Raw genomic sequence first — 12,184 nt, 5'->3', positions numbered from 1 at the left:
CCATTGGCACTTGCCAAAAGTGGCGCTGGGAGCCTAGCTTGCCAAACCGTGCATCCTAGGGCAAATGCCGCCACATGTCATTGGCACATGCCAAAAGTGGCGCTTGGAGCCTAGCTTGCCAAACAGTGCAACCTAGGTCCAATGCCGCCACATGCCATTGGCACATGACAAAAGTGGCGTTGGTAGCCTATATTGCCAAACCATGCAACCTAGGGCCAATGCCGCCACATGCCAAAAGTGGCGCTGGTAGCCTAGCTTGCCAAACCATGCAACCTAGGGCCAATGCCGCCACATGCCAAAAGTGGCGCTGGTAGCCTAGATTTCCTAATCGTGCAACCTAGGGCCAATGCCGCCACATGCTATTGGTATATGCGAAAAGTGGCGCTTGCAACCTAGCTTGCCAAACCGTGCAACCTAAGGCCAATGCGCCACATGCCATTGGCACATGCAAAAAGTGGCGCTGGTAGCCTAGATTGCCAAACCGTGCAACCTAGGGCCAATGCTGCCACATGTAATTGGCACATGCCAAAAGTGACGCTGGTAGCCTAGCTTGCCAAACCATGCAACCTAGGGCCAATGCCGCCACATTTCATTGGCACATGCCAAAAGTGGCGCTGGAATCCTAGCTTGCCAAATCGTGCAACCTAGGGACAATGCCTCCACATGCCATTGGCACATGCCAAAAGTGGCGCTTGCAGCCTAGCTTACCAAACCGTGCAACTTAGGGCCAATGCCCCACATGCCAAAAGTGGCGCTGGTAGCCTAGCTTGCCAAACCATGCAACCTAGGGCCAATTCCGCCACATGTCATTGGCACATGCCAAAAGTGGCGTTGGTAGCCGAGCTTGCCAAACCATGCAACCTAGGGACAATGTCGCCACATGCCATTAGCACATTCCAAAAGTGGCGCTGGTAGACTAGCTTGCCAAACCATGCAACCTAGGGCCAATACCGCCACATGCCAAGAGTGGCGCTGGTACGTTTCACTTCGACTTGTATAAATAGGTCTTACCTATTTTTACCAGACATCAAGTTTGGTCACGGAAAAACTATAATACTCAGAAAAACAACTTTGCTAGCTTTCCCAAAATCTTTCAACTTTTGCAAGCTTCCCAAGCTTTCATCTTTTGATATAAGTCGAACATTACTCTTCCATAATTGTTTTGGTCTCAACACTTTCTTCGCTCCCCTCCCTAAACCAACCCTTCTCCTCCACTTTGTGACCGAAGCAAGTCTGGAACGACCATTTCTTGGTTTAGGCCATATTTGTACAGATTGATCTCTTGAATCTAAAGTACTCCCGTACAGTACATTTGTTTAGGGTTTAGATTTGTTTCTCACCCACCCACCGAAATTACTAAAATCGGCAGAAACAATTTTCACCCATAAACAACAACAAACCTTTGTAAATCACTATGTGAGAAACAAGGAGAGCGTTTGTCTCACAACGTCACTGTCTAGTTCCAGAGACATTTGCATCCTCATCTTTAAGTTGAGAAAATGAGATTTTGCATCTTTGTGGTTCAAGTATTGTATTTATGTTTGTTAAGAAAATATTCTCCTAACAATATAGATATTTGATCATTAAACTACATAAGATTTGATCTTCTAGGGTTTGGTCATTCATAAGTCTATCTACAAATTTATTTGTAGACTTCTTTTTTCCTAAAACATACAGTTTCATGGCTCATATAACTAGAGGCACCATAAGCAGGGATGCAGTCGAAGAAGTTAATGTGTATATGTGTAAAGGAATCTCTTCCTCAAGGGTGAAGAAAGTAAATACTACAAATAGCGGAGAAGGTTCTTCCTCTAACCGTCTCTTGTCTTTTCATCAACTTGATGATAACTTCAGGGGTTTGGTGAAAGATTTCACCAACAAAAAAACAATTTAAATTCTCAATTGTTTCGTCTTTAGAAGAGATAGATCATTATGAACAAATGTTGTCTCTAACCAAGAACACCTTGCGTGGGCTAGAAAGAGAACTTAGTGAGTTGACTGATATCCTGAAGACTTTGAGGAATTGAACGATCCCATAATCAATGGGTTTTTCAATAATGAGAAGGAATTCTCAGTAGATGCTATGAGAAAGATCTACAATGCCCAGTAAATCTTCTATTTTTTCTTGTTTTGTTTAGAAGAATAACTAGACCTTGGAATAGCCATTATTGTGATTACACATAGCTATGTCCAACGTTTTCCTCTTCATGTGTTTTAGATTTATTGATTTAAATTATAAAATTGTTTGGGAGATGATTATTGCAGTATTAATCTTTATGGATTTATTGCAATTTGTTATGGGATATGTGTGTTTGCGTCCGTGAACAGTGATTGTCCCATATCTTGTCAAAAGTAAAGTCTTTCGTAAATCGATATGCATGTATTGATAAAAGAATGAACGGACTTTTGAAAATACAAAACTTAAGCCTATTATGTCGATTATTAATGGAAGATAGGTTAAAATATTTTTTTCAAGGATTGTGTCTATTGTATGTCATTGTGCAAATGGTGATGGAAAATAGAATGAGTCCTTGCTTATTCTACGGTATTAGGTCGATCTCTGATCCACAATTTTGTGTATATACTGTGTTGTTTCATAAGGTGTCTTATGTTGAGCTCTATCGACTGAGTTATTGTTTTGGCTTAGTTGTTGCTCCGTGAGGTACTTTATGTCGAGCTTATTCAACTAAATTAATCATCTTGTTTGGTTATTTAGTTGTTGCTCCGTAAGTTTCTTATGTCGAGCATGATCAATTAAATTGATTACTTTTTGTAATTAGTTTGGTTGTGTATTCCAATTAGATTAATTATGGTATCTCTTGTGATCAATCTAATTGAGTGTTTTTGAGTCTCCATCAATTCATTTATGTTGAGAATTTCCGATTAAATTAATCACGGGTTCTCTTGTGGTTAATTTAATTGAGTATTTTGGATTCAAATTTATACTTGTATAAGATTTGTTATGTCCAAAGAAATCCTTCTTTTCTTTCGAAATTAAGGTCGCTCTTGTTGTTCTTTCGGGAATGACATATTATGGGGGAGAGTTCTTAAGTGAACTTGTGCTTAGTTGTCAAATCTTTGTGGGGATTATAGGGGTTATCTTGTATCTTAAACTCCTTGATGAATGCATTTAGCTTCGGCTTTATGATTGCATCTAAATAAGATGATATGTGCTTTCTTTTGGTCATGAAATGTCTCTTTCGGAAATTTCCTTAGGATCCCGTTCTTGTACCTTTGCCGATTTTATTGACAAAAAGGGGGAGAATTAATATGTAGTTCACACTACAAATACATATGGTTTGCAGATCATTATGTAAGGGGGATCAGTTTCCATGTGAGATGGAGTATTGACTAAGGGGGAGTAATACATATCACCACAGTATTGTTGTTGAAGTTGTGATACAATTGAACTTTGACGTTGTATAATGATATTATGACACTGTATAAAAATGGTCGAGAATTATGTTTTCTCATTGTTATAGCTACGTATTTTCAACAACGATGATGCTGAACTTACAACCTTTGGTATCATTAGAGTACTTGGAAGTGACGAAGATTTCGATTAATGTTGAAGATTAGACATGTGGAATAGGAGATACAAAGGTTAATTTATTTATTTTTTGTATTCCATATGTATTGATAGTTTTTCCACTAAAATTGACAAAGGGGGAGATTTTTAGAGCATTGCTCGGTTGAACTCGCATGCGTTGATATCTCAAGCATGTTTGTCAATGTTAGTGATCAAAACTATAAGTCTTGATTTCTAGTCTACTATAGCTAAGGTCTCGAACCCAGTCCGCGAACTTGAGTTGGTTATATCTAAAGACGATTGTTCTTGAACTCATGTTTATATGAACTAAGGAATGCTTTTGCAAACCGTGGCTATAAAGTTCATGAACCGATTCGAGTGAATCAAATCTTTTTTGCTTCAATTGTGTCTTGTGTAGTTACATAAGATCTAAGCAATTGAAAAACTCTCTAACTAGTTTATTTGAGTCATTTGAACTAGTTGTGGTGAAGAAGTCTATGGTTGATATGAAATTGCTCATATGGCTGATCATTTGGTTAACTATTGTTGAACCAACAAATGTGCATGTTTGGGTACGGTTACACAAGCCTAGAAACATGCATTTTATTTGTGTGTAACAAGCTAAGTTTTTCGATCTAACAGTTGAGAAATATTAGCTTGAATCTAATCAGGTTTTCATCTAACGGTGAATATTGAATGCTTTGTTACCAAGCTAACATTGATTGCAAACCCATATTTGAAAGACTATATAAGGGAGAACTCTAGCAACTAGGAAACCAAATCCCCACACCTTACGTGTGATACTAGTTGTGTAATCTATAGTCTATTCTCATTTAACCTTTGGTTTCTTCTCTAAACCAGGTTAACGACTTAAAGAATTCATTGCGATTGTGAATCCAGAACGATACTACTTTCTCATATTTGTGTGATCTGATCTTGTTGTTTCTATCGTACGAGTACAATCGTAAGGATTGGCAAGAGATTGATATCTCCGATAGGCAAGATAAAAAGTAATCACAAACTTCTTCGTCTCATCGTTTGTGATTCCACAATATCTTCTTTCGCCGCGTCGATTAAGATTATTGTGAGGTAATTGATAATACTAAGTTGTTCTTCGAGAATATAAGTCCGGGTTATCAATTGGTTCATGTTCACCTTGATTTATCAAAAGATAAAACAAAAATCGGAGGTATATTCGTGGGAAACGGATTTATCTATTACCGTAGACTTTCTGTGTGATACATATTTGTTTATAAAAGTCTTTAACTTTGGGTAGTAGCAACTCTTAGTTGTGGGTGAGATCAACTAAGGGAATCAAGTGCGTAGTAACCTGCTGAGATCGGAGACATATGAGCATAACTGTACCTTGGATTAGTGTGAGATTGATTTGGGTTCAAGTACAGTCCAGACCGAAGTTAGTTTGAAGTAGGTTAGTGTCTGTAGCGGCTTAATACAGTGTGTGTTCAATCTGGACTAGGTCCCGGGGGTTTTCTGCATTTGCGGTTTCCTCGTTAACAAAATTCTGGTGTTTGTGTTATTTCTTTTCCGCATTATATTTTGTTATATAATTGAAATATCACAGGTTGTGCGTTGTTCAATCAATTAGAATATCCGACCTTTTGGTTGTTGATTTAAATTGATTGACACTTGGATATTGGTCTTGGTACCATCCAAGTTATATCTCTAGTATTTGATTAAGACTCGCAGATTTCTATTTGCTTGAGTATATATCAAATCGAGATATTGAGATATGAACTCTTTGATATACTTTTCTTTAGATTGAATCTGACTGTCTAGTTGATTCTCTAGAAAGTATATCGGAGTTTGTCCATACAGATTGCTAGGCGAAATATTGGGTGTGGTTGTTGTACCCCCGCTTTTTCACATAGCCTTGTTAATAAGACGTGAACTGAGATTTCCATAAAAAAATAGTTATCACCCATTATGTTTTCTGAAATAACACCATGGAGACGTTCAAAAGGTGCTTAATCTACATAGACAAAAAATATTGCAGAGAAGGTCATTGAGGAAGATATAGACAAAGTAGCTGAAGAAAAAATCAGAGAATATTAAGAAGATAAAAGAATACCATATAGGTCGTATAAGAATCGACTTGTCTGATACCAAGACAGGTTTTGAGTTTTGATAGGTTTCTAAAAGTGATAAAACCATAGGTAAAGTTTTGTTTATATATATATTGATTATATAACTTGTCTTACAAGAGATATAACCTTAGGTTGGCTTACAAGAAATAACAAACTAAACTAAAGTTGTAAACAAAAAACATTATTTCACTAGGAAACAAAAACTAAAATCTCATATTCTCTAACGCTAACTAAACTAGGAGGGTATTTTGATCCAAAACGGAAGCAGACAACTCGTGGGGTTTGGCTGAGTTGGGAAGGAACATGATTGATACATCTTGAACGAGTTCACATGTTTCTATGCCTTGGCCTAAAATAAGTAATATTCTTGAGCATTGCTCTTTTATTATTAATTTTATTGACTTTAATCTTTTATTCTTTTTTTCTAGTATTTTATAGATCTTAATTAATTATGCGATTCGTTTCAAAAAGAACTTGTCCCGTCCTTTATCCGGTCTGGCAACGAGTTATTTTCTAGCCATATCCTTGGAAGATCTCTGGGTTCATGCCTGACCGAAAGTAGATTGAAAGACCAAACACATAGTTGGACGATCTAGAATCCAGATGCTAGGTAAGCAAGCTAGCAATATACAACGGTGCTAAGTTGATTGCGTGGTGCATGAATCAGATGTGCCATCATCTCTGGATTTTGTTCAATCATTAAGTGGTGTGGTTGATGTCATGATCCGACGGTTATATTGAAAAAAGTAACTTAACGTGATTAAATGGAGTGTATGGTATCATATTCGATACCATGTATGCATCATCTCTGGATTTTGTACAGTCATTAAGTGGTGTGGTTAATATCATGACCCGAACCGTCATCTTCGGAAATTTCAACAAAAGATGAGAAGTCTTAGCAAAGTATCGAAGACAGTGATACAACTTTGATGCAAGCTTTCCCATTCTCTTTAATAGAGTCAACAGAGAAAAGGTTGTATTACCTCTCTACGGGGAATATTACAACGTGGACTGAGATGAAAAAGCTACTTTTAAAGAAATATTTTCCTGCTTCAAAGGCAACATATGTTCGTAAAAAGATTAGTAATATTCGTCAGATTACTGAGGAGTCTCTTTATGAATACTGAGGTAGGTACAGAAATATATTGGAAAGTTGTCCCCGTCACAACATATCCCCAACAATCATCATTCCATACTTCTATGAGGGATTACTTCTAGAGCAACGAAATTTGATTGATGCAGCTGCTGGTGGTTCACTCATTAAGAAGACAATCTCGCAAGCAACTAGTTTGATTGAGAATAGGACCTCAAATGCACAACAATTTTATACAAGGCACGACTCAAATGTTAGAAGAATTAGCGAGATGGGAGAATCTCCAAAAACAGAGAACCGGTTAAGCACCATTGAAAAGGCAATTCATCGTAGACGGGCCAAATACCAAGATTAACTCATTTAAATTAAAGATTTCTCATCACTATATTGAAGAGGATTGAAAGAGGAAAAGAATGCATAAAGAATGAGGTCATTTCGAGTTCAGACGAAGAAGTTGTGTGCAAAACAAGCTTTTGATCCATACCGAAGACTTTATAGTACGCAAAAGGATATGCATACCTATAATTTCGTGATTTCTACTGGATTTGGAGGTATGCGTACGGGTGTGCATACTTAATTCCTTGACTTTGGGTTCGTTCCTGGTCGGAAGTAGATCGAAAGACCAAACACATAGTTTGACGGTTTAGAATCCAAATGATAGGTAAGCAAGCTAGCAATATACAACGGTGCTAAGTTGATTGCATGGTGCAGCAAATTAGATGTGGCCTCATCTCTGGATTTTGTTCAATCATAGTGCGGTTGATGTCATGATCCGACGGTTATATAAAAAAAAGTAACTTAACGTGATTAGTTGGAGTGCACGGTATCATATTCGATACCATGTGTGCCTATCTGCTTATATATAAAGGAAGGGATTAGTTTCAGACTAGATCTAAAATAGAGGCTGGTTCTTCTCTCTTAGGGTTTTTAATTCGATCGTCAAAATCGTTTCAGAAATCTCCCTCTTCTTCCTATCTAATAGTTTTTCCCATCGACTGCCAGGTAATTTTCTCTTCGTCTCTCATCATCTCTGTTTCATGAATAATTTAGGGTTAAAAGAAACAAAATTGATTTTTTTTTTCTAATTTGTCTTGCAGAAATGGCAAACAAACTTAGGGGTTTCGCTAGGATGTTGACTACTGCTAAGAATTCCACCAGAAAAGAGGGTTTTAGTAGGACGTTTTCTTCTTTTGCTGAGAAATCCACAGAAAAACAGGTTTTTTTTTTATTCCCTTCATTTTATTTTAAAAATCAATTTTGTTTATTTATTTCTGATTTTGATTTGGATCATCTTTATTTGTTTGTCTCTAGGGTGATGTAGGTCTTGATAAAATTAAACTTGCACAAAGGACAAAAGCTATCAATAGAGAGGTTGATATTGAAATGATTCAGCTATTATCTGCTAGTGTAGCAGGTGGTGTAGTTCTTGGTTGTCTTTACAGCTACTTCTTACGTGGGTGGAACCCTTTTGAGGTATATATACCGCACCATCTTTTATCCTGTTTCTCCTTGTTTTGTTTGAATGTTAGGTCCTACCCAGTAGAATTTTTGTTGAAGCTTCACCATTTTTTTTTATACCTTTCTGCTTTATCAACTATTTGATATCGCTAAACACATGTGAGGCTGATATGTTTAGGTTGAAACACACTAGTTGGGAGGATGATCATGGGATTCTCAAATGGCAGTCACTACTGAAAATTAGCTTATTAGGAAGTCACTACTCATAGTTATTCAATCCTTTGATCGTTTTTGGTCTCAACTTCGGGACTATTAAATCCTGTCCTAGGCTGAATGACTTCGCATGGTTTCTTTTTTTCCTTGCATCTGATTTTCCCCCTTTCAATAATAGAAATACTATGTATCGTTTCTCTGCAAATACCATCTCTTGTGTTTCTTCTGATTATGTTTTTTAAAAGTGTTCTGTGAGGTGAGGTGGTCACCCCTCCAGTGTCTTGAGGTGTCAATCGTAAGAAAAGAAAGCTTTCCTCAAATTGGGTACCTGCTTCTTCGATAGACACTCTTACTTACTGAGCTGTCAAAATCATCTCCCTTTTTGTGTGTTGAAGATTTAGAATATCTTTCTTTCAAGCTTAGGTCTCCGTGGTAATGGTATTTCTACAGTTACCAAAAAAATAATGCCTTTACCTTAAAAAAAAATGCTCCTAGGAGTTGGTTATTTGCAATTTTATGGGCAGGAGGCGCCTTGACAGAAAATTGTTGAGAGGCGCTACGGTGTCTAGAATCATGGTTACAACAATAATGCAATTGCTTAGAACCTTGGTGCTGTTTCACAAAATCTGCAGGGTTATTGCTGTCCTCTATACCCCTTTGATTTCTAAAAATTATTTGTTTTCTAGCTATCCTCATATTTTTGTGTGCATTATTTCTCCATTTCGTTTCGAGTGGGAAAGATATTTGTTGCGTTGTCTGGTGGCATTTATGGACATCTACATGTCATTGTACTTCTAAAATGAATTTTCCATCTGCAAGAGAAGCTGCTATTCAGTTCAGTTATGAATTTTCCATCTGCACGAACAAGCTTTCCAATATTTTGGACTAATTTCAAGGGAATGTGCAGGATACTCCTGGGCGAGACAAAGATTATGGAAACCATGCGTTGCAGGTTCAACCCAAGTTTAAGCGTTAGGCTGTGATGGAGACATGGAACTCTCAAGCTCTCTGATGGTTCTTTTAGGGAAGTACTTACTAAATAAGAACTTGACATTATCATGGTCCGCTGCATCCCCTATTAGATGAGAGCCAAGAAGATATGGAAATCTCCTTTTGATATTGCCAGAGTGCTTATAGTATAGCTTTGTTAAATTATGATTTCACAACTTCTCTCTCTATATATATTTGTCTAATCTAATATAATCTAAACTGGGAGCTTATATTTATATGATTGATGCGCGGATCTTGAAACTCAATCTCATTTGAACCATTTAATTTCTCTTCTAGTGTCAATTCATTTTATTTTTGTTTTTTTCACTGGTAGAGCTGATTGCCAAATAAATTTTTTTACTCGTTTTTTTTTGATAGTACAGATGAAAATATATTACCAAAAGAAAACTGAAACAAAGTACACAGAAATAAAAGCGAAAGAGCAGAGAAGTAGGTGTAATGTTGTCAAGTTATCACTACAGGATATGCCCTGTTGTGATCATTTGACAACAAACCTACAATTCTGCCTGAAACATTTGGAAAGTAGGTGTAATCTTTCCAAAAACTAAACTAAAAATTGAAGATTACTCGCTTCCACCGCTAATCTGTCATCCACTGAATTGTCAGTTCTGTGGATGAATTTGGATCCCAGAACGCTATTAAATGCTTCCAATATCTTCGTAGCCTCCTTCAGAATTCTCTGATTCCTCCATTCCATTATAATCTCCTTTCCACAGATGAAATTTACCGATCTTTCACGGTCATCCTCCAACCAGAAACTAGACATGTCTTCATTTTTGGCCCTCTAGCACCCTGTAGAAGAGCTAGAGCTTCAGCTTTTTCAGGGCTTGAAGCTTCAATGATTCTAGACTTTCCTGCCTTTCCATCACCTGCATCATTCCTCATAATTAGTCCATAACTAGCATTATTAACATCTGATATCCAAGAGGCATCATAATTAATCTTGTCGCACTTAGAATCTGGTAACTTCCAGGGGACACTTTGTTGTGCTCCTGAGTTAGTACAACTTGTTTGCTGGTCCATATTTCCTTGAGTAGTGCTCCAATAGTTCATGTGTCTTTGATTTATGATTGAAAAGTTGTAGCGAGGATGTAGCTTTTGCTTCAAATACTCTGTTGCACCTTTCCTTCCATATGAACCAGCACTTAGTTGCACTTGTCTTAGTCGAAATGTCTCCTCCTACCTGCCATTGGTTATAGTGTTCCTTAGATGACAAAAGCATAGTGTTTTTATTAACTCCCTCTGAGAAAGGAGGGAGGTTCCATACTGATTTAGCATACACACATTCAAAGAGAAGATGCTCTAAAGTTTTAATATGATCATGACAGAATATGCAATTTTCATCTACATCAGGCATATAACCTGAAAGAATCTGATTCATTGGTAGGACACTGTTCATACATTTTCATATAAACAATTTTATTCTTTGCGACATTCCTGCTTTTCAGAATCTTTTCCAAAATAATCCCTTATCTTTGTTAATATCATGCATTCCAGATAGTCTATCATAAAGGGATTTTACTGTGAAGTTGTCATTCCTAGTTAATTTCCATCTAGGTTTATCTTGTTCTAAGTTTTCACCCCTATCTAAAAACAGATTGATATTCAAAATAGATTGTGCAATTATGTGAGGAAATGATTCATTGATTAGTTTTTGGTTCCACTTATGTGTATCAGGATTAATCAGATCTGATACAAGTCTTAACTCATTGCTCTTTTCAGAACAAAGTGATCAAGAGTAAATTCGAGATTAAGGATCCATTGGTCAGTCCAAATATTAATGGGCTGACCGTCTCTAACCTCCCAACAAATAAATTTGTGAATCAGATTTCCATGTCCAAGACGAATTAGCAGATTTCTTGATGTAAAACATTGATTTATTTTTAAAATATTTTTTCTTAAATGGCTTAACCCACCAAGAATTTGGTCGGGTGAGTAATCTTCAGGAAAGCCTAGCTATCATTGCCTGGTTCATTTTTTCAGCGTTTCTAAAACCTAATCCCCCATGGATGTAGATTTACACATATATTTCCAAGACTTCATATAGTGGCCCTTGGCATTTACTTTCTTTTTCCACTAAAAGTCTCTTTAGATGGAATTGATTTTAGATGTTATTTTCTTTGCCATTTTAAAGCATCCCATCTTGTAAATTGGCAAGCTAGAAAGAACTTATTTGTTAAGATTCAGTTTACTTTGTTGGATAAGAACTTTACTCTTCCATCCTTTTATTCTTTCTTCCATCTTACTGAAAATAAAATCAAAAAATTTTAGTTTTGATTTGTCAATGAAGAAGGGAGCTCCCAGATATTGGTTTTTTATGTCAATTTTCTTTGTTTTTACAAATTTTGACATTTATCCTGAGGCTAAATTAAACTCATGCAAGACATTCAACAAATGTTTGCAGCTTTGCAAATTTGTTTTGTAAAAATGATGCAATCATCTGCGAAAATAAATGATTGATTGGAGTGTTGTTCCTACTAATTTTTATGCCATGTATTTCTTTTGTTTTTAGTTTAGATATTAGTATCTTGAAAAAACTTCCATGCAAATTTGGAATAAATAGGAGGACTGTGGATCCCCCTATCTTAGTCCTCTATATGGCTTAAAAAAACTCTGTCATTTCCATTTAATAAAACTGCAATGGATGCAGTTGAGATACATTGTTGGATTAGATTGCACCAATCTTTGCAGAAACCCAGGTTTTCCATTCCTTTTAACAAAAAATCCCAACTTACCATGTTGAAAGCTTTCGACATGTCTATCTTAACACCCAAC

At 36.6% G+C, this 12,184-nt stretch overlaps 1 protein-coding gene across 1 annotated transcript; it reads left to right on the top strand.

Moving 5' to 3' along the window:
• The first annotated feature begins 7,587 nt into the window (after positions 1-7,587).
• LOC113345190 lies at positions 7,588-9,684 on the top strand. Its single transcript, XM_026589003.1, has 4 exons — positions 7,588-7,729; positions 7,825-7,943; positions 8,039-8,200; positions 9,306-9,684. Exons 2-4 carry the CDS (start codon positions 7,827-7,829, stop codon positions 9,372-9,374), a joined length of 348 nt encoding a protein of 115 aa, XP_026444788.1. The 5' UTR covers positions 7,588-7,729; positions 7,825-7,826; the 3' UTR covers positions 9,375-9,684.
• Positions 9,685-12,184: the final 2,500 nt, after the last annotated feature.

This window comes from Papaver somniferum, unplaced genomic scaffold (assembly GCF_003573695.1).
Source record: "Papaver somniferum cultivar HN1 unplaced genomic scaffold, ASM357369v1 unplaced-scaffold_81, whole genome shotgun sequence".
NCBI lineage: Eukaryota > Viridiplantae > Streptophyta > Magnoliopsida > Ranunculales > Papaveraceae > Papaver > Papaver somniferum.
The sequence above is the reverse complement of the archived record's forward strand: the minus strand, read 5'-3'. Positions and strand labels throughout refer to the sequence as shown.